Source organism: Schistocerca gregaria, chromosome 1, assembly GCF_023897955.1.
Source record: "Schistocerca gregaria isolate iqSchGreg1 chromosome 1, iqSchGreg1.2, whole genome shotgun sequence".
Lineage (NCBI taxonomy): Eukaryota > Metazoa > Arthropoda > Insecta > Orthoptera > Acrididae > Schistocerca > Schistocerca gregaria.
The window spans coordinates 1,194,150,627-1,194,174,654 of NC_064920.1; the positions used below are offsets into that span (position 1 = coordinate 1,194,150,627).

The window sequence follows — 24,028 nt, forward strand, 5'->3', positions numbered from 1 at the left end:
GAAGAATAAAAAAAGCTACAATGAATGCAAACGCAGTTAGGAAGAGCTTTAACAACTTTGCATTGAAAAATGTTCGAGTAAATAACGACCTGTGAGGCTAAATGACTACGGCTTCAGACAATGGATGCTCCAGGATTGCAAGATACCTATGCAGTTTTGACAGGATTTGGGAAAAGGGTATTTTACAAGCAATAGACAGACTGAGATAATCAATTCTACTTTGCCTATGACCAGTCCTACCGAATGGTACAAAGTGCTACCGTTAGTTCAACGTGTCTTGAATTTAATATTGGGAAAACAGCATTTGAACTTTTGATAGGAATTAAGATGCAAACACAGGCTAATCATTGCATCACGAAATAATTAAAAGAGAAATTATTAAATCATTTGAAGATGGATGCTGTGAACTGAGGAAAGATGCTAAACTACAAACGGGTCAGGGGCAAGAAGGAAACTGAGCTAGCTTCAACCGATGTCAGAAGAAAGGCTTCAAGTACAAAGTTAGTGATCATGTGGCGATAAACACTAACTGGACAAAAATCAAAGATGAAAGTCAAAAACCTTGGTCCCTACAAAGAAACAAAAGTTAAAACAAATAATACCTTGCCCAAATTCAGAAATAGAGAAGTGATTAGCAGCTTCATGTTCCGTGAATCATTTGTAGGATTAATCGGAATGACGTGGAACTAGGCGTTTTGCACTCACATACACATCCAGATGTAAATATGGCTACATTTTAAAGTATTTTCTTTCATATTTAGAACATCTGTAATGTAATCAATGTGTGTTCTTCGTGGAGACCGCCAAGCACTGTTTGCATTTCTTTTGACAAGAAGGAGACATCTGATAACGTTTACAACTGCCGCCAAGTAGTTCAAATACATGAAACGGTACGTTTTCGTGATGTACACTAAGTCATTACTTATAGCAATCAACAGAGGTATAACAATCATGTAATTATCATTAATTCTATGCATCGGTAAAATTCAAAATTAAGCCAGTTCTATTAACCCTTTAAGTTTTTTCCCCATATTGTATTTTACGTTCTTGTAACACCTTATTTTTGACAATGAACTCTCTTAATACAATCAGAAATTTAAGACACGATAACTGAAGTTACTTCACAAGTTTATAAAGTACAATACCACAGAATTTTAAGCCTCGGGCAGCCAACATACTTTCCCCGTTGACAACACATCTAGCACATTTGCTATGACACAGGCAAATGCGCGTAAATTCCTTGATCATGTTCCCGGATTGCAGTATCTGCATGCTGCGCCAATATACACAAAAGAAAAGGAACAGTAACAGTACTCAAACTGTGAACAAAGAAAACTCAGGAACAGCTTTGATTTTCCACGAAAGTGTTATCAAGCTGCGGCACACCGTGTGAAAGCACTCAAATTACTGCTCCTTTCTCCGTTTAAGCATAGATGTCTTCTTTTACACTTGTCGTTTAATAAAATATTGTTTTTCATGACGTACTCAACATTTAAGGTATGTAAACATTACTAGAGGTGATTTATGGTTGTTTCACATCTCAGCAGGTTGGTCGTTTATAAACGCAATTATCTAGTAACTCTTATAAAGTCTTGCACCCCACTCGTCTTACGAACTTGTCCAAACGTAGAACAAATCTATAAATGCTTTCAATTTTTCCATATACTGCATTTTACATTCTTATAATACATTAATACAAAACTTAAATATTGCAAAGTGTACAGTTTTGAAACAAGAAGTCGTAAAGAAAATTTAAACATACACGTTTTACAAAATTAAAGAATGTGAATTACTAAAAAACCATACTTGTTCCTCCGATAATATCAACATATGCTAAAAAAAATGCTTCAAACTTCAAAACTTTACGAATATTTTGCACGCATTTTATTAATCCACCTGTCAATCCCAAAGTTAAGCGACGCTAAAATTAAATTTATATATTGCGTCTTACTCTCTGAACATCTAGCACTATAGCATAAGAAGTGTAAGATTAACAGAAACTACTTCAAATTGCAAATTATTTAAAAGATAGTCAATAGCAGAGCATCAGCTGTTGTATACAGAGCGTGAGATAAGGCGCCTGTGTCAAAATGTCACCTCAGCTCTTCGTTTTCCATCCTCTCTGTCAAGGATAAGCTTCTGGAGCTCTACTGCAGACAGGATTTTGTACAAGTTGCATAAGAATGGTGCGGAGCACTCATTTCATATTTGGCTACAAGTTTTGAGTTTACAGTTATATTGGGCAGTCACAGATGCAGAGAGAGAGAGGTCGGGGAGGGGGGGGGGGGCGTATATTATTATCAACTAATAAAAACATATTGCAGATGCCGCAGCCAGTCACACCGTAAGTATTCGTTGATTGTGGTCTCTAATTTGCAACTCACTTTGAGATGCGCTGCTCTTTTTTAAGCTGTTACATATGTATACGAATATGTGAAAGCTCAGCAATCAGTTCATCAATCAACGTCTCAGACGTTACGACCCACGCTAACATCTTTGTCCTCGATTTCGGTTACCTCCTTGAATCACATGATCACCGTATCGTTCTTCTAATATTTTACCTTTCCATTAAAGTGCAATTTTTTTTCGACTGCCTGATTACATTAAAACATTATTAGGTTTAGTGTACACGTAATTTATCTTTTTCCCAAAAAGGCCTTCTTATTGTGGGCCACAGTCTGTTGGTCTTAACTCTGTGGGGTAATTCCTGGTTACTTACAGTCTATCCATTATTCTCCTGGCTTCATCTAGTTTATTTACTTATTTATACACCTCGACATTGATTCTTTTGTTGTATTCATAGCGTATTACAGAGATAGGCTATGAATAGGAGAATGTGGATCTCTGTTTATAGGCGTGTTTGCGTAAGTGTAATGTTATTTTCATGTGGGATGGCCTATGTTAATGGTTCCCGAGGTATAGCCAATTTCCAGTAGGCCAACAGTGTCAAACATTTAAATTTATTTATTCTTCCTAATTTTTTGAAAATATATAGTAATCACGCACCTATTGGCGTGGTCATTTTCCGCAAGAGCTACATAAAAATTCGTTTCTTATTAGGCGGCTTTTTCTCGCTTCAATAGCGATATTTAACATGTGTGGATGTTAAGCTGGTTTTTTTTTTTTTTTTTTTTTTTTTTTTTTTTTTTTTTTTTTTTTTTTGCCTGAACTGACTGACGTCTCTTGTGTTTTCTGTCATATGGTTGTAGGGTAAAAGATGTACTTCGACTTCATCTAACGTTTATACACCAGGTACTCGTGTGTGAATGTTCAGTTTTCTTACTTTTCCAGACTTCTTTCTGCGTTTGCTATATGATGTGAATACTTCATTGGTGATCTGACCATGACTTCAGATACGAAACACGAGAACTGTAATGATTTTTTAATGATTATTGAAAACCACCTTAGCTGCATTATTACGGATTTATTGTGCTATGACCGGTTTCGTTCTTAGAACATCTTCATGTTTCTGAGTTCTGCTAAAGTCATGAAATAAAGGATTTGGTTGACATATTTAATGTTAAAGAACAAATCCAGAAACATTACCTGCGACAACCAGTCCATTTATATCATGTCTTTAGCATAACTCGGCAACCAGAAGACGTTTTCAGAACGTTGCCGGTCGTAACACAATAAACGTATAACGATGCAGCTGAGATATTTTTCATTAATCACTCAAATTAGTGTCAGCTGTGGTGCCCAACCTGATAAAGATTATGTAGTGATTTCTATGCAAGAACTTGTGTTTACCTCATATGTGAAGCAGAAGTGAATATTGCAGCCTGCGAATACATGATGGAGAACACAGACCTCGTCAGGACAGGCAAAAATAGCTAACGCCCACTTAAGATATCTTTCATATTTCGCTTCAGAGAAATTGAATACCGATAATGAAGCAACAAACAGGCGTTTTGACTGCAAATGAACACCTATTCGTCAATACTGGTTCTTTACCTAGTACATGACGTAAATGTAGCTAACGATCTCGTACCGGGAACGAACTGTGAGCCAACCGGTGTGGCCGAGCGGTTCTAGGCGCTTCAGTCTGGAACCGCGCGACCTCTACGGTCGCAGGTTCGAATCGTGCCTCGGGCATGGATGTGTGTGATGTCCTTAGGCTAGTTAGGTTTAGGTAGTTCTAAGTTCTAGGGGACTGATGACCTCGGCTGGTAGGCCCCATAGTGCTCAGAGTCACTTGAACCATATGAACGAACTGTTAGCTTGCGCACTCAAAAGCCAGGCAAGCCTTCGCGCTCGTCGTGTGACCGCGGAGAAGTGGGCCGCGCTGCTGCCTTCACCAGCGGCAGCTGCCGCTGCACCATCGCCACCACTCCATTACCGGGGTGCCGGCGCCGCCTGCTGCAGAATACCAATAGGCGCCGCGCTACGGCGGGCTGGGGCTGGTGTTCCAGTAAATTAGATCTGCCGCGGCTGGTTTTCTTTATGTCGGCAGAGTCGATGTCGCGGCCGGGGGGAGGGGGGGGGGGAGGGAGGGAGGGAGGAGGCTGCGGGGTTGCCACGTCGCCGGCCGGCCGCTCCTCTCTGCGACGCCATTTACATTTTCTTCCTTCCTCTTTAATCCGGCACCGAGATTCGCTCCCTGATTCCTGCCTTCCGGTCGCTCACAGCCTTCGGGTCGGCGAAGCACCTCCGTCGGAGAGCCAACTGAGTCTGCGCCAACAACCTTGCCCCATTGAAAGCTTCCCTTCCGAGAGACGCGCTTTTATTTGCTTCATTCCGACAGGGGTTTTCATTTTTTTCTTCGTTTTCCACTGTGTACTTACTTCTTTCCGCCTGTAAATCAAAATTTCATCCCTACAACTTTATCACTCCCGAAATACTTCACTATTTCTCATGTCAGCATAATTTCATACACGGTAATGGCACTCGAACACCGAAGCCACCGATAAAATCTTTTCAAGAAATAGAGCAACGCGCAACATTTCTGAACTGGCCAACAAGGCAGAACGATAAATCTCCAAGGAGAACGTTCTTGCATACACACGCTAATGCACACATTCCGAACCACATCCTCAGTGATCAAATAGGGCTGTTCCATGAAAAGCTCCTAATTTAATTTTTCGTTAATCACCCGTAAAACCTAGTCATCTATAACAGTTCTGTCAACTTTAGATCACGTTTCGTCCCCAACATGCTTTAGTCTTCGCTTGACGTGCGTAATGAGCCAATCCTATGTAAAATATGTCATTCAGCCTTTTCTATAACGGTCCCAAAGCCATCAAAGTATATGTAAAATTTCATTTACTGCTCAAGTAATAACTGCGGTGGAATCGCTGTGCTGGTAACATCAGCTTCAGTTCTCCCTTTATGATAGCTCACACATAACTATAACACAAATCGAATGTAAAGAATATGATTAAATATAGCTCTCGTCGTATTACTTACACATATCCTTGGTGTAAGTATGACCGCCTTAGGTATCAGTTTCTATGCTCAGGTGAATTCGTCTGTAATCTATGGACAGAAACAAAATTATAAACTGCCACAGATGCAGTTTCGCAGCAAATTAAACTTGTGCGTCGGCCACTTAAGCTGTTAACATTTGGTATACCAATTTGCGTGCTGACGTTGGTCGACCTGATGATGGCGACATGTCTGATCGAAACAATGAACCCGCTGGCCACTAGGAACCGGAAGTAAGTCGTGGACTGTTCGATCAACTAACATGCCGGGCGAAACTGAAGACTCACATGAATAAATGGTTGTTGACTGAATTATGGAAATAAGCATCGACTCGTGAAGGAAACCTAGACGTTAATATGCGAATAGGAAACGCGGAAACTAGGGGAATGGTAAGTTCGTATAGTACAGCCAACGAATTCAAAATGCAGTCTACAAAATGGTGATAAATAACTGCATTAACCCAACGCAAGAAGAGCGAATGTTTAAAATTTGCTTTGTCATCAACAAAAATGAAAAAAAAAAGACTTGTTGCTGTATTTCTTCAAGTTACTTTCTCCCGTTGTCCTGTAATATGTTTCCTTGGTATATAAGTCTTCTGACGACTACTCTATTATAGATGTACGGGGCTGCCCCTCGTATTTCATCCTGCCGTTAACGAGACTTCGCTCTCTGTCAGTACTTGTATGTACGTGTATCTAAAGCAGTTCAAGACTCTTTGTCATTCTAATTCTGTATTTAAACGTAGGTACTCAGAAAAATGTCTAATTGACTCGCTTTTCTAGTCGTATGGTGGTAAGGTTATGGAGATAATCCTTCGATGATCGTGAACTAAATATCGTAATTTGAAAAAGTAAGTAACAACTGTGAAACGCACCAGTTCGTGGGCTTCCGCGGCCAGAATCTGTTAATCCAAAGTTTTTTGGGCATGGTGGTGGGCATGGTGGCGCGCCGTACTGTAAAATAATTCTTAATGAACACAACTGATGTTTCAGCCGATGGACTTTTTTCTTTTTGGCCTAGTGGAGAGTCTATCAGTAGACAGATAGTACATAAACGCGATGAGAAAGAGGTTTATTTCTGTCAAACATTATACTTGGGATCAGAAATATATATTTGGAAACACAGCAGGCGGATGTAAAGAATAGGAATATCTATAAACTTCGTTCTAAAAGGAATTACCTCTTCGAGATAAAGATGGTTTGAAGGAGGACCAAGTTTTCGAAAGAATGAAAGAACAAAGTAATACTGAAAAATATTGCTCTTCATGATGATCATGATATTTCTTTCAAGCACGTAGTTTTTCAATGACATATTATTAAGAATACAGTGATGGTTCAAATATTTCAGTCAGTAACAACTATATGACGAAATCCTAAATTGTCCACCAGTACGTATATACGGACAGTAATGTACGTAACTTAAAACTGGGTGTAAGTAATTAAATCCCTGTAAGTATGATTAGTGTATAAATAAACTATTACTTTTAATTCTAGATGAAGGCCGAGATGATTCAAACAAGGTAGGGTATGGTTCAAGCAACGCTGCCTCAGCAACAATTCTTTACAAGTGACTATGGTCAGCCATGGGAAAGCACTGTTTCCTGTTAAACGAATTGCAGAATATGTGCGGACAGTTGATGCGCTTTTGTACAGGTACAGATGTAGTCAGTATATTTCTGAATTGCCTGTACGGCCTGACCATTAGGAAATAACTGTACAGGCCGAAATCAGCTCATCCTGTGAGGAGTATCGACTTCTGTCTGCTAAACACAGCAAAATGTTGAGAAAAAAAAGCGCCTCAATAATTTTATCACAGGCTCTGGACTCTAGTACGAAAAGATTATTATAATGGTTTACAATATATTAGGTAGCAAAAAACGGAATAAGGTGAAGCACAAGCGCCAAAAGAAACGCAGTCACTGTTCATTAATTTTGACGACTGAAAGCGGCGCCTTTGTTAATGAAAAACAGGAACCTTGATAACAGGATACCTTTGTACGCCACTGGGAAGCTATGTCATTTCCACCAGTGCACTAACCTTAGGTTTTTTCATACATAATTTCCATAAGTTGTCGCAAGGTACTGCCAAAATGGGGGGAATTTATTTTGCCCTGAAGAACGAGTAAATTCATTTGAGTATGATACCTATTTACCCTGCTTTACTTTCTCACCAATCAATGACCTGCACGGTAGTAGGTAACCAAACGATGGAGCCTGATATAAAGCGTACGTCATTTCATATATTAAAACATTCCTGTTCTAGAGGTACTGTGACATTTCAATGTTTATGGCATGTGGGACACCGTTGTACAGTTATCGCTACAAGTAATTTACCATTTATAATTACCAATAACTGTAGTGAGACTACAAAATAACCTCGAATAACGTCATATTATTCAGTTGGTATACAAAATATTATACTGAGTATTTGCTGTATTTACAGTTCGAAACAAAGTCAAAAATATAAGGGTGGGAGAATGTTGTATCTGGAGGGTGGTGTAACTGGGAACACGTGATGTTTCTTGATCGGTACTTCAGTCTAGTGACCGATTTTAGAATCTAATGACAGAATGCACAATGGAGACCTCCATAAGCAGTTTTCGCCATTTTCCACAGTTTCTGTTGTCACACATGAAGTTGTGTTTTCTGTAGCATTTGTAAACACTGTGAGTTCTACACGTTTAAGTAATGTATTACTTAAAGCTACTGGATATACTGTCAATTATTCAGTTACAGATTTTAATGGCAAGTAAAATCTAGTTATTTTTAAAAGTAGTTACATGTCGTGTGAACGGTTAAGCCATACTTCGTCGGACGTGCACAATATTGAAACAGAAGGTCTTTTGCCATGGTACATGTGACATTTGCAAATTAACTGAGTTTCGTTAATGTATTAACAAGTTTAACTCTCTTGGAAATGCAAATTTGTGTTATTTTTCAGTGACTGCAGAATCAAAATTTAGTTAACTTGTGCTTAATTTCGTTTCACTTCTGACTATTGTGTATAGTAGACAGACGACGAAATGCAGTACTGACAAGATTTCCCCGAATGCAACGCTTTTACACTTCGATAGAATATTTGCTTCTAGGTAAATGTCCATGTTGTTCCTTACAATAATTTTTCACATTTTGTGAAACCTTTCTTCTCCGGAGCATTTTTTTTATTTTAGAAAAAGCCTGCAGCACGTAAAACGTCAATGCTATTATTTAAAAAAAAGAATAAGTATGGATTGGACACCATCAGGCAATATACCAGTAGGAAGAGGTAGGAAGAGATTGGTGGATGAATTAAGACAAGACAAGCTGTAGACGAGAGTCGTGGAGAACTGGAGGGAGGAAGCAGAGGACAGAAACAGATGGAGAGCCTTAACTGTTACGTCACACGGTCCTCTGCCGACCGCGCAAGTAAACAGAAGTAAGTATGTCATGGTATGACAATTGTTGAAACTTGTGCTATGGACTAGATGATGTAAGGCCATACTCCATGTACTTACATTAATAGCACTAAAAACATGTATAACATATTTTAAAATTATAAACGTGAGAGATACATCATTTTGCGATTTTAATCTTTGCCATGGGATGAAATACAGTCGAAACTAGTTGCAGAGCAATACAGATTTCAACAGCTTTGTGGTGGCTATACAGAGAAAGGGTTTCTATGAAAGCTGTGGAGCGCGGTTTAAAGAAGATTTTTATTAGTAATGACCTCTAATATCACAACTGAAGAGACTATACCAAATGGTTTACTGTAGAAGAATGCAATATCAAATCTCAGGAAATACCAATCTCCAGTTCCCTCTATGATGTCATTCATTCGCAGATTATTTCATACTAAAGAGGCTCGTAAGATATGCTGCATAAGGAAGCAAAACAAAAGTGTTTGCGTCATAAATATTAAATGATAGTAACGATTTGCAGATCAAGTTCGTAATTAAGCTTTTTAAGGTTTCGAATGCAAAGAAAAATTTGGAAACTGACACCTTTAGCGGCTGCTTAATTTGATGCGTTAGTTTTGTCCTAGAAGAACAATGTTCGCTTGAATAGATTTCGAAACTCTTTTACTTATTCATACGGGACTGGAGTAGCAGACATTCCAGGGTGGGCTGAGGCTAAAGACGAATCTAATCAACAGTGTAATGCGGATAGTTCTCTGAAAGCTCGCTGTTAGAAATAGTCTGTCCACTGACTGTCACAAAAATAGGTGACTTTTCAGCGTCATTTAGAAAAAAAAGACGAATAATATTTTTTGATACTTGAAACCAACTCGTGCAACAAATATGAAGATATTATACCATTCGTTTTTAGCGTTGCACCGATCTCTTCCGTTATTTATTGCTGCGGAAACGTAACTCACCGTAGTCACTGTTTCATAAAATTACTGCTTTGACTTATGGCAATTTTCATATTTTTGTAACTCTCGGCAATCAGTGAAATAAATCACCTACCGACGTTGCCAGTTGCCGACTGAGTGATAAATTTATGTTTTTGCAACATTTCGTGAGCTAACTCCAAATCCGATTTAATGTACCGTAAATGAGCGATGGAAAGTAAACAGATAACGTTTTCCGTAACTAACTATTTTTCACCGCACAAACAATATTTTGGAAGATGCGTATTATGTCAGGCTTAAAGTACACGTAGTCACAGTTTCAGTAGGTAGAATTTTTGTAGGAAAGAAGCAATGTGGTTACGAGTGCTCTGTAAGACAATAAAAAACCACTTGCTCATCACTGCAGCGTTGTATATAGTGCAACTACCGCCAGCATCTAAGACTGTTATACAGTTTTCCAAGAGGTATGAAATGGAAAATACGTGTGTTACTAGTTTTATGCTGTACCTATTCCGCGTGAACGCAGCAAAAAATGTGCATATCAACATCAATCTGTGATGATGTATCCGCAATAATTTCGAGAATGAGTGGCGGGTGGCACTGAATTTCTTACAGAATGCTTGTTCTGAAGCCCCGCAGGAAAAAGATAGACATCACAAGCACTCTATTACTATAATATTTTACTACTGCACCTGAGAAATATTTTTGTCCTTTGTTGGCAGGATTAACAGGCTACTCTAACAATTAACTAATTTACAAAAATCTTCTCCTGCAGCTTTTTACAGCAAGAACCTGTCGAAAGTTTTCGCAACTTTCTCAATCTGTTCACAAAATTTCGATTTGTATCACTACGGATTCTTGAATGGAATACACTTTCAGAATTGTATTGCCGGGAATGGAAAAGAAATTTTCACTTGTACGTTTGGCACAAAATAATGCTCAATAAAGCAACCACGAAGCTAAAGGTCTTGGCATTCACTCGCATCTCACACTTGAAGATCAGGCGACGGGTTTCCGTGTAGCCGCGCTCTCTCACAAATAAACGAAGCGACTCCGCGGTTTTGCCGCTGACCGCAAACCCGCCACGTAATTAAGTGTCTACGGCCGTGGAACGTCGAATAGCTACCACACGTATGCGTTGTTCCAACTTGTTTCATTGCCATGACTGGATATGGCTGCGTGGAATCAACACTAACATCCACACTACTGTACTCCGTCTTTCGCACAGTTCAGTGCATTGCCCTGCGGTGAGCCGCAGTTGTCTGCGTCGCACAGAAACCGTCACAGATTCTCTGAACAGACTGCTGCTCGAGAATGCTATATGGCAAATGTCTTCTTACGCAGACAAGTAACGGTGAACAGGGCCAGGAGATTCTTTTTACAGCAATGAGTTTCCACGTGGTGGTTTCTAGAGTCATGGACTGCACGATAAGCACGAATCACTAGATCGTCAATCTGAGAACGGGTGTAATGTGTATCCGTTGTGAGATAGCTGTGTTTCTGGGACATCGACTTTACATTTCGTATCTCCGGTTTCTTCCCTCACCCAACGACCTCTATAATTTGTTGGAGACGTTCACATCTATGTCTTCCTCTAGAGGTTTTGCCCTTTACGGCTGCCTCTAGTGCCATGGAAGTTACTTCTTGAGGATCTTAAAACAGATCATATCATTCTGTCCTTTGTTATAATCGGTGTTTTCCATGTAATCCTTTCCTTGTTAATTCTGCGTAGAACCTCCTCATTTCTCAACTCATTCAACTTTTCAATTTTCACAATTCTCCTGCAACACATTTAAAGCGGTTCGATTCTCTTCTTTTCAGGTTTTCCAACACTCCATGATACTCTTTCTTAGAACTGCTTTGCTTCAGCTACACATTCTCAGATATGTTCGGTACTGCTAGACATGATTTAATGAGGAATACTCTCTTCCCCTGTGATATCCTACTTTCTTCATCTACCATGTCATTTTGCTTATCAAAATTCATACGTTTTGTTTACAACAAGTTTCCCAATTATTTTTCACGTTAAACTCATTTCTGCTACTCCTCGCTAGTTACGTCTTTTCAGTGTTTACACCCAGTCCTCATTCCGTAACATTAGACTGTTTATTCCATTCGACATGTCCTATAATTCTCCCTCACTTCCAGCCAGCACAGAAACATAATCAGCGAATCGTTTCATTGAAACATTTGCACCCTGAATTTGTTCCCACTCCCGAATCTTCCTTCTATTTGTGTCATTGTTTCTTGGACGTACACGTTGAACAGTAGGAGAGAAAAAGAGATTGCATCCCTGGCTTATGCCCTTTCTTAATTTAAATTTATTAGAGAACAAATTTTTCATTTTCTGCTCTCCTGTTCCTAACGGATTGACTGTAATCATCCGAGAGTCTTTCTGTCCCATCGTTATCTTTCTGCTCTTCCACTCCTGCCTTTGTTAATTCGCTGTCTCAGTAGTAAAGAGCCAAACTACAAATCCAAAAGTCTCCGTTTGGGTCGCCGGCCAGCCCTAGAACTTTGATCTGTCACTTATTGGTTTTATCATCTTAGGGAATGTTTGCTAATGTGAAAACATCGAGTTGCACCGTGCACGTTAAACAGTAGGTTCCCGCATAACTGGCTGAGTAGGACAGTTCAAAGATCGGAGGCAGGCAAACTCGTGCCTAGTGAAGCGCTGCGGCCATCAGACCTAGCTCCACGTTGTTGACGCCCCCTTTTTCATTATCCCGTAACGCGCGGCAGCTGGGCGCGGCGAGTGACGGCGGCCGGAGCGCCGATGGAGCCGTCTGCGGCTGCCGCGGCCCCTGCACTCAGGCAGCCAGACACACACGTGCGACGCGAGGCGACGCGCCGCGCCGCTCCGCCCGGCCCGGGCCGGCTTTTTCCCAGCGGGCGGCCATTGGCGAGTGCGGGCACGTAGCGCATCGGGGCTTTATTTTCGTCAATGAGCCTGCCGCCGCGCGCGGTCAGCCTTCCCGCCGTCTTCTTGCTGCTCCCTTTGTCTCGGATTTATCGCCGCCGCTCGCGAGGGCACCGTTTGTCGGGCCAGCGATGTCTCAAGGGCGCCCACTGCCCACCAGCTGGCGAATCGGCGGAGCCCATTCACGGTCCCGTGCAACTACTGCCTCCTGAGACGTCGCCACAGCTCACAAAGGAGGTGCTGTGCCAGCGCAATGAAAGGACACGAATTCGGGCGACTGGCAATATAGGCGATCGTTCGAGACAGCGCTTTCACCGCCAGGAGCAGCAAGCGTACTCTGAACTTATGGAATGGATAAGCCGACCTAGTGGGTGGGCGAGAGTGTTGTAACTTGCTACACCATTCATACATTCAACTTTGGCTAGCCCTAAAATAGAAGTTTAATACATTTTTGTATATAAATGATAGCGTTCACTTCTCATCTGCTGCACTCTTTTCCTGAAAACATAAAAACTGCTTTCGAAAACTAGGGTTTCACCGAACCTGCATCAGTGTTGCAAGATACAACATGCTCACGTACGAGGCTTAAATATTGTTTTTAAATTCATGTACGTTGCAATCGAGAGAATCTTGTCAATACTGTATTTAGAAGAATCAATAACGCCTTGAAAGGACATATAAGATGAACATCAATAACAGTGAAACAGAGGTAACAGAGAGTGGTCAGTCAAAGTCAGATGGTGCTGAAGGAATCATATTACGAACTAATAGTACGAGAAGAGTTTTGTTATTTCCGCATTTAATAACTAAAGGTAGCAACAGTAGACAGATACTGTATAAAATGCAAACAGCAAATGGAAAAAATGAAGAAAAAGAAGATATCTGTTAACAACAAATATTAACTGAAGCGTCGGAAGCATTTTCCGAAAGCATCAGTGTATAGCCTTCTATGGAACGCAAACGTGGCCGATGAACAGTTGTGACAAGACAACAGAAGCTTTTGAACGTGGCGCTGCAGGAAATTGATGAATGTCATTACTAATGAAGGAGTAGAGCAGCGAGCTAGGTTTAAAAAATCTTTATGACAAAAGTTATCTAAAATGAGAAACACGTTAACAATACACTTCCTGAAGCAGCAGTTTGACACTACAGGGAGACCAGAGTTTGAGTTTAATTAGCAGCTAAAGTGGATGTAGGCTGCAGTAGGTATACGCAGACTAGGAGGCATGCGCAGCATAGACTTGCCTGGAAAGTTGCATCAGACCAGTCTTCGGACCAGTATTATCGCTACCATTTTGTGTAACTTGGTAACTGCTAATCCATTGTTTATCTTTCGCAGTATTTTATGTACCTCCAAGGGTCACATCTCACTGTGATTCTGTCTCATCTCAAATGGCGAGTTCCCCACAACAGCCTTGTAAAGGGGGAGATGGAGGACTTCTCCAAACCCAAGCGTTCCATACCTGCTATAGATCTAAGGTGTCCACGGGCAGCCTTCACTCTCTGGTCCTTTTTCCCAGCATGCATCTCTCGTCAACAGTCTAGTTCCACATAGTTTTTCCCTTGTTTCATTGCTGGGTAGGCAGTTACGAAGTATTGTTTAACAGTGTACTTTTCATAACATCATTAAGTATCTTTAGCAGGAGCAATAACAACATCCTAAAATTTTACAATACGCTATTGTAACCAATATTGTGATCACACAGCCCAAATAAAAAAATCCTAATTTATCAACTGTTCTAATTAGGATGACAGAATTTGTTGCAAACATTTACCGTCATTTACACATCAGCAATGATTGGGCTAGGACATCGCTTTCCGAGGAAGCCTAAAAAATTGACTGGTGTTGGTAGTTTGACTTAACCAGCGCAGTGGGGCAGATGGAGGTGGAAGAAAACTTTATTTCCATTCCGGAACTCGTATTCCATTTGCGAAACGGTTACAGATATTATGACGATAATTGCGTAGCAAGAAGTAACTGAGGAAAAACTCTTGCTCCAGTTCTTATGACTTGAAGTATCAGTGCTAACAAATCAATCATCGTACGTTTGAATCTGCAGAGAACTAAATACGCTTTGAGAGAAGGAAACGGGTGTCCAGTAATAGAAAGCCTATTACTATTCAACTAAATAAGCTCGTAAGAGATAGTGTTTACAGGAATGCTGGTGTTTATACTCACAAAGTGAGGCACGATTAGAGACATGAACAGTGAGAAAGCAGTGGCACACATACCAAACAATAAATTCCATAAATTTATCGTCTGACACGAAACTTAAGATAAAGCACTACCAGGGGAAGAAGAGAAATGGAAAACATACGTACTGGCATCAGATATTTATATCTCAAGCGTGTTTCTCTCTCCGTAAAGATGGACATTCCGCGAAACTGCCGAGAGAACATAGTTCTCAATGGCATTATTTTCAAACTGTTTAAATCGAAAAGGTATAGCATGACTTATTACGTATTTGTATGCAAATACCTTCCAGTAAATTATATGTTAATACAAGCTCCTCAAAAGACAACTGGTAGCAGTTGTGAGATAAACGGGAGCACTTTACCTGCAGTTCAGAATGGCAGTAGTAAACAGTACTGCATCTTACAGCTGCTCAACGGAAGTGCTGTTTCGTAGTTGGCGACAAGACACTCGACAATCATTGTCAACCTATTACCAATTTTTCTGATTAAATTCAAAAGACATACTTTTTTGACATTTCCTCGTACCTTAAGGTGCTCAAAACGTTGTTGCACTACTAGAGCCGTTTGAAGCACATTTTATAGTCGCCCGGATTTGATTTCTTCAACCCACTGCATATCAGAAATAGTGGTACGTTAACACATTATCAAAGCTCTGTAACTGAGCACAATAGTGATTTGAGTAGCAAAGACAATAAAATTGTGTGCCAAGTTGTACGGGCAAAAGTATTATTTATCATTCGATATTGATACGTTTCACTGACATGTGTTCGCTAGACCATTCACTAGTCCTTTTAAAGCGGCACCTCAGCTTTTGTAGGTCGCTAAAAAAAACCTTTTTTAGTCTAGTCTTAACAAATTCTGTAGAAATCTTAGCAACGGGCAGTCTACTATAGTCTCTAAACTTCTGTAAGCGTCTTCATAGCACATCTTTTTTACTGTACTGGTTTCATATCTTTTTTCATTTTATTTTTCTTCCTGTCCGCTATAATTTAATGTTAAATGTAAAATATATTTTCAGTAGCACGTCACTCAGACAATTTTGAATACCTCGAGGTATATTTCTTACTACAAAGATCCTTCGCTGAAGAACACTATCCGTTTCACTAATCAGCGCATCTAACATAAATGACCTGATTCGTTCTCTTTTATGATTTCTAAGACATTGGAACCTTTTCAGTTCTGTTGTCGCTTATATGTGTGTACACCTGTAAAAAAAATTGTTCCTTCAATTAGTATTTTGAGTGCTGATATGTTGGCTATTCCATCTACTAGATCTACCTGCCTGACGGCATCATCAGTAAAACGTCCTAGCAGCAAATATGAAGCAAGTGTCTGCAGACGCTACAGCGTTTGGTTTCATCCGTTTCTGCGGCGAGTGGTTTAAATTTGCGATTTCTGTTTCTGAGTTACAGATTCTGAAAACTTTTGTCTAAAACGAAAGGGGGCAGCAAAGACAATAAGACAATCAAAAATGCCTTACATTTATTTTTGTTTCGAACAATCCAGTACCCAGGAAATTCTGTTACTTACAGGTTTTTTTGTGTTTATTATGGTAGAAATTATAACAAGTTTTAGAAAAATTACAGTTCATCTTCTCTGGGATTGTAATACACGGCCTATCATGTGCAGTTGTCTTACGGAAACTCGGTCACCTCAACTAATGCCAGTTTTCGAACGTATTGTGAAAATGATGTAACCTGAACTGGAAACAGAATAAAAATTAAAGAAAACATACCATGACTTAGCGTTCTGTTAGTGTGTGTGACGCAAAACCTATATATAAACCAAATGCTACCTTTCAGTCACTCGAAGGGCAGCGTCACATTTCCGACTGGACAAAGATGCGTCTGGCCGCGGCCGTGGCCGGGTTGCCGGCTGCAAACGGCGGCGGCGCGACGGCCGGCTGTCCGCACAAGACGTCGGCCAAGATTGATTAGGCCGGCGCTAATGAGTGACGCGATTACAGGCGCGTCGAGACCCGCCGCAAGATTAATCGCCCATTATTCTGTTTGCAAAGCGGCGGCCCTCCGTGGTGCTTACCGCCAGGACGGGCCTAGCACGGCCTTGCCTCGCTTCGCCTCGCCTCGCCTCGCCTAGCCTAGCCGCTAATTTCATTAGCTATCCCTGCAGCTAACAAATCGCTCCGAAATTTGGCAACAATTGTAATCACTGTCTCGGGTTCATCCATTTCGCTTCTCACTCGTTTGAGAGCGCGCGGGCCACAGGCTAAAGCACCCCCGTCCGCATAAACTGGTGCTCGATCCGCATCGAAGAATGTTCCTGCGCTGGGTCTCCAGTGCTTCTAATTTGTAATGACGGGTATGCGACAATGCTTCGTGATACAAAATTCAACAGTCACATCCATCTAATTACATTATCTGTCAACGACAGGCTTCGGTTTATCGAAAGTATACTCGAAAGCTACCCACAACATGATCCTATAGGAGGAATTTACGTGTCATTCAGTTATTACCATCCATCAAACACATACACTTAGTTATGGTTGTGAAATTTGCCTGAATCGTGAGAGATTGTAGTAGAAATGTTTTAAAAAATCTCCATTCTGAAACGCACGAAGAAAGTCACCGGTTATCAGTAAAAAATTAATTACGGAATTTCAAAATTTCGGAACACCTCGAAGTGTCCTATTCTACACGGATCGTATATGTTAGAACAATAACAGCTTAACAGAGGACGCCAAGTGCCGCATCCCCCAATTGTAAATGTACCGGCAAGAGTCTTTAATCCACGCTAAATGCCGCACACTTCAAACGCACTTGCAAAGAATAGCTATAGCAAAAATCTACAAGACCAGTACTGCTGGCCCCTGTTTTGATGACAACCGAGGTACAACCTTCCTACACGTCGGTCAGGGACCTGAAGATGGCGCAGTAAAAACGCTGAAACTGCTTGCTAAATAAAATACGTCCCGTCGACAATTACGGACGGAGCACAAGCTCGGTCTGAGTCAAGGAGGGGGAAGGAAATCGGCCGTGTCCTTTCAAAGGAACCATTCCGTCATTGGCCTTCAGCGATTTAGGAAAATGGCGGATAACCTAAATCAGGATGGCCGCACGCGGGTTTGAGCCGTCGTCTTTCCGAATGTGAGTCTAGTGTGCTAACCGCTGCGCTTCATGGCTCGTAGATGTATTCTAACGGGCGTTGTAAACTGTCCCAATATCTAACAAGTGTAGTACATGCATGAGCACTATTATTTTGGCACATGGAACACCGCCAGTCGGTGTCACCGAGGGTAAACAAATAAACCTGCAAGTCCACACATTCACGCAAGTTTTATTTGCGCATTCCAGTACGAATTTACAATAAACTTTGTCGAATTTAAAATCTATCAGTATGTAAGGGAGCTGAGCAGTCGACCATGTTATGTGATATATTTGCATTTCAATGTTCGATGACAGCTGTATCGATGCAGTCTACACGATGGCGTCGGTACTGGAACCTCAATCCAATTTCATGACAATCTGGTGGTGGTATTTCTGTTTATTAATGGTCGCTTTGATTGATTTAGCATCGTATGTGTCCTGTGAAACTTCCTATCTCTCTGATGCAATACATCCAGCGTCAACTACAAATAGTGTAACGTACTTCAGTATTTGTTGTCCCATAATATATTTTCCCCGCTCTGTGCTAGCTGGTTACCCGCTTGCTAGCCACAGAATAGGTCTTTATCATTTATCCATCAGAAATCCCTCACCGACTACTTTTTAGTTTTGCCTAACACATCCTCATTTCATGAGTTAGCTTCCTACTTATTTTTTCGCCTATGTATCAGCGCCACATATTGCTGCAATTTCGCGTGTACAAGTTCAGAAATTTCTTCCTCCTTTTTAAACCATAAAATTGCTTCCAGAAAGTTCATTAAACCTGACGCGTAACGGCTGAAGACACAATCCATAAGTTCGTTATCCGAACATTTTCTTAACCTTTCAACAAAAAGACGTGACACGAGAAAATATACTCAGATGCAGAAATTTTAACTCATCAGTCAGTAACCGGAAGGGTTGAAACAAATATTTGTATTTACGACTGTAGTCCTATTTCAGAACGCTTACGCAATAATTCTATTCCCTTCCAGGTCCAATTTCTGCTGAATGCCGCATAGCTTATGCAATAACGAACCTTTAAACTGTTATTTCCCTTGAAGAACAGCTATAAAGGCAGCGTTGATTAAGAGATGGACAGCTACTTAAAGATTGTTCATACGGCATCGTACACAAGGGACACGGCGGGTTACAGCTAAGCCGAAATTACTCTAGCGCAGCTCATATGTAATGCTGTTCACCGTAAAACCAGTGTTTCAAAGCACGTCATCTTCTCCAACCGCCTGTACTGGTTAGTTCTGTTTTCCACATATGCGGAATATTTCTGAGATAGTACTGCAATTTTAGGCACTGTTGCTGACATGGCAGCGTTACCACGTTAGCGAAATGGAGCACACGTCACAGGCGCTCAACGTCTCGTTAAGAAGCTCGGTCGGTGCAAGTATATTGCAGTACGGTTCTGATAAACGGTCCGTTGGTGCTACCAGTGTTAGATTCACGTTGGAAGAACACAAAATGCTGTTATATTTTACAGGCACCAAAGCAAAATTTCCTTAACGTGGAAATTAATGAAGAGTGGAAACGTCAAGCGTTCTAAGCACCATTTTTTCAGTACTCTGTTGCAACTTACTAGACTTGTTCGAAGTATCAAATGATGGGGTAAACGTTTAAAACATTCATTATTAGAGGGAATTTGGTATTTGCGCCCAGCCGTGGTTCCCTCTTAAGTGAGACTCGTCATGGTATCCTCCATTCAGGTGACGCACAAATGCCTGGTAAGCGGAGTGCGTGCAAGCTTTTGTTTGTGGAAATAATACATATTTGTAATGGAAAGAGAAAATTTGGAATACAGGAACAGTAAATAAAGTTAGAAAAGTGAACACACAAAATAGATGTGTGGCTGGAAACTGATATGAAAATCCATTTCTTCCTCAACACCGCACGGAGCTCTACAGTAATCATTCGAATATCTTATCCCAAGAATGGAGTTGTGTAAGAAACAGAACTCAATACTCGAAGATTTTTCTTTTAATTTTGTTATTCTCTTGAAAAAAATTTAAAGGTATGACAAATATTGTTGACTACAGTTCTGCAAGTTAAAACATTACTGCCATATTTCCCCACTTTTATTACGCAAATGAACGTTAGTGCTTCAATACTAAAGGCAGATGAAACAAAAACTTTCTGAGACTTGTCAGAACCAGTCAGTTCCTAGGTATGGCACACAGAACATTCTTAATAAATGATTAGTTTCCTAATTTGTCTCGTTATTTTTTCCAGTGATGAGGCGAGCAGAATAGTTATGTGGTATGAGAATATCTTGTCCATTTTTTGGTCTAAATAATTTATGTACAAAAGACATTATTTATTTTTTTATTCTTCTCGCAAACGTGAATTTGGCAGTTTGAAGGTTTCATATTTTCACTTTTCACATGCCGTAAGAAAGTCTACCGAGACGAATTGTAATAGGAGCCGCAGGATGATGTAATGTACTAATAGATGAAAAAAGATCTTGAGCCTAGTACATGGTTTATCATATTTTCCAAATAAAAGCATAAAAGGATATGAGAATAGAATTATAAACAATGAATAAAAAGAAGCATCGTGCTCCACTTCACTGAAGATGTAGCAAATAAATAAATAAATAAATAAATAAATAAATACAAAGCGAAGTACTGCGTTAAGTAGGAGCTCGCTTAATCTTGAAAACGTCTAAGGTACGGGACAGTAATTTATCTTCTTATATGACTGTCTTCCTTATGAGACATGGGATTCAATATTTACTTCTCTGTCGAGAAAGTGTTGAGAACGAATTTGAATTCACAAGAAAGTTTTCATTCGCGCAAGAATTACGGAATCTCACAGAATACTACTTTATATGCGGCAGTGTGGTTTGGACGCTTTATAAATGAAATATGTACAGAAGTAAATTTGTGGCACATCTAAAAATAAAGTAACTCAGTCAGGATTGACATGGGTGGAAACGTCCAGTGGCAAATAACAGGAACGAAATTGTGGATCCCCTGCCGGAGGTTCGAGTCCTCCCTCGGGCATGGATGGGAGTGTTGTCCTTAGCGTTAAGTGAGTTTAAGCGGTGTGTAAGTGTAGGGACCGATGACCTCAGCAGTTTGGTCCCTTAGGAATTCACACACATTTGAACATTTGAAGTTATAGGGTGGTGCTGACGTCTAGCGAGTGTTCCGCCACGCAGCAGAAGTAATTTCACTGTCGAGCGAGTAGACAGTGAGGCGTTCAGCTTCGACGCTGCCTCTCATGCAGGAGAGGCCAGGAAAGAGACGTACGGCGAACGCGCACGGCCTGCAGCTGCGCCTGGTCGCCCGATGACGAAGGGGACGCTATCACGGCGTGGTCCTGCTCCTCAACTGGGCACTTCGATTCGCGGAAAATAATCCACTATACAGTATTTTCACACGCGATTCTACTGCCCCTCACCTTGCAGATAGTAATCGAAAAAATTATACCACCATCAGTTGCAAGGAAAAACCTTTCTTACTGCTGGCATTCGATTATCACACATCAACGTCAGGCATAGGCAGTTCCCTAGTTACGGTACAGTACCGGTCTGGACATGCACATGACGTTCAACCGTACTCCACATAACGACAAAAAAGGAAAGTGAGCATCACAATGGGGTAAATAAAATTTAAACATATTGGAAGGAATAAGCCCTCGGTCACAAATATTAAGCCACAATTGACCTTGTTTCGACGCTACTATGAGCGTCGTCTTCAGAATTAGACTAACTGTTCAAACATATTAGGTATACAGTACATTAATAAAATTAAAGTTTGTACTGACTGGAAAAGATGCAGTACTTACAAGTCACATATTAAAAAAGATCTGAGCCGGAAAGGCGACGTCATGAACAGCTGTGAGATGGCGAGCCACGTCACATATTAAAAAAGATCTGAGCCGGAAAGGCGACGTCATGAACAGTTGTGAGATGGCGAGCCGCCCTTAGCGGCTCATATCTCTTTTAATATGTGACTTGTAAGTACTGCATATTTTCCAGTCAGTACAAACTTTAATTTTATTAATGTACTATATACCTAATATATTTTAGAACAGTTAGTCTAATTCTGAAGACGACGCTCGTAGTAGCGTCGAAACAAGGTCAATTTTGACTTAATATTTGTGACCGAGGACTTATTTGTTACAATATAATTCTGACACGGTCACTGAACCTTAGGAGCTATGTTCAAAGTTTGGAAATGTAAACATTTTTCGGAAGATCCAGTGTCGTGAATGCGTCTTCTGAACAATGTTTAGAGCTTATGTATCACATGTTGGTTTTTGGGGCCGTGCAGGCCGAGCCACGTCCGTATCACACGAACGAGCTACTGTAACGGAAAGCCGCCCTGTGCCCGACGCCGATGTGAGACCGTGGCTTGTGCGCACTGGGCTTACAGGTGTAGTACTCCATCATGTTCTGGTTGTAGCGGTAGGCGGTGGTGAGGTCCATGGCGGGCCCGCGCAGCGCGAACAGGCTGCCGAGGCCGGGCTCCAGGGTGGCGGGCAGCAGGTCTGCCGTGGCTAAGCGCGCCGCGGCGCGGAGCCGCGGTCGCCGGCGTCGCACTGGCTGCTGGCGCTGCCGCTGGGTGCTGGCGCTGCTCGCGGCCCGAGGACCGGCACGTGGCGGCGGCGGCGGCGACGGCGTTCGCACTTTGCCACTTGACGGGGTGGCATTCAGTTCGCGACTCTCGAGAGGCCCAGGCGCGCCCCTCCAAGCGCGGAAGCCGGCCGGCCCGAGCGAGAGGACCGCAGAGCGAGCGAGCGAGCGAGACGGACAGAGAGAGGGAGAGAGAAGGAAGGGGCGCGGGGGGAGCGCGACACACAGAGAGAGAGAGAGGGCGAGTGTGTGGTGGGGGCGGCAGCGGGAGCGGCGGAACGGGCGACACGACACGCAGCCAGATAATAATAAAAGCCAAGCGCCAGTCCCGGACCCCCGTGCCGCGCCGCGCCGCACAGCACAGATTCCCCGGGCCCGTCTCCTTCCTCTCCGTCTCACCGCTTGACTCACACATTCACAGCGGCCGACGAAAAAACGCCGCCCGCGGCCGCGGCAGATATTTCCTCCTCCTTCTTTCTTTTCCCTTTTTAGCCGCCCTCGCCACCGTGAGCGTAATCTCCTCGCGGTGTCACCCGCTCTCCCATTCCCTCTCTCTCTCTCTCTCTCTCTCTCTCTCTCTCTCTCTGTCTCTCCCCCTCTCTTTCTAAACCCCGCCCTGGCGCCCCCCGCGCTGGGGTGGCTCTGCTAGGGTGGGGTGGGGTGCGCGCCGTCACACGGCTCGGCCGGGGGTTGCGGCGACGCCATTGGCCCGCCGCCGGCCAAAGATCGCGTCACGTGGCACGCCGCGCTGGGTGGGTGGGGGGGCGCGCCCCTCCCCCCACCCTTCCCCCTCGCCCCACGTCGCACGGCAGACACAGGGTTGTCATGGCGACGGCCCCGCTTCGACCCCCGCGCGTGTTGCGACACCTAGCTGGTCGCTCCTGTCAAACGCGGCTTGCGTCCTCCGTGTGGGAAACGTCGCATCACCTTTCGACCCTGTCCACTTGTCACACAATTAGAAGCTTTTCAATTCGGAGAATCTCTCAAAAACTGTTTTCCAGTAATCAATATAGCCATCGCGAGGACAAAATAGCGTGCTCATGGCCCGTAAAGAGGCATACAGGCAACAGTTTTTGCTTTACCTTGCTTGTGAGTGCAACAGAAAACGGAAAACTAGTAGTGCTACAAAGTACCCTCTACCATACACTCGACAGTCGTTTGCGATGTACGTACAAGCTATTTCGTCCTGTCGGCCGGAGTGGCCGTGCGGTTCTAGGCGCTACAGTGTGGAACCGCGTGACCGCTACGGTAGCAGGTTCGAATTTGCCTCTGGCATGGATGTGTGTAATGTCCTTAGGTTAGTTAGGTTTAAGTAATTCTAAGTTCTAGGGGACTGATGACCACAGGAGTTTAGTCCTATAGTGCTCAGATCCATTTGAACCATTTATTTCGTCCTTTCCAGCATGCACTTAGGGTAGTATAGTATTTTCTTCGCTTACTTCGGCTGATAGCAGGTCAACCGTC

At 42.2% G+C, this 24,028-nt stretch overlaps 1 protein-coding gene across 4 annotated transcripts in view; it reads right to left on the bottom strand.

Moving 5' to 3' along the window:
* The window catches only part of LOC126284624 (paired box protein Pax-5), a 229,279-nt gene extending 206,675 nt beyond the window's left edge, over positions 1 to 22,604 (bottom strand). For all 4 annotated transcript variants that reach the window (XM_049983697.1, XM_049983721.1, XM_049983706.1 and 1 more), the window contains exon 1: positions 22,363 to 22,604. In XM_049983697.1, the coding sequence (XP_049839654.1) occupies positions 22,363 to 22,417 (55 nt within the window). In that variant the 5' untranslated portion in view covers positions 22,418 to 22,604. The remainder of the gene's footprint in view (positions 1 to 22,362) is intronic.
* Positions 22,605 to 24,028: the final 1,424 nt, after the last annotated feature.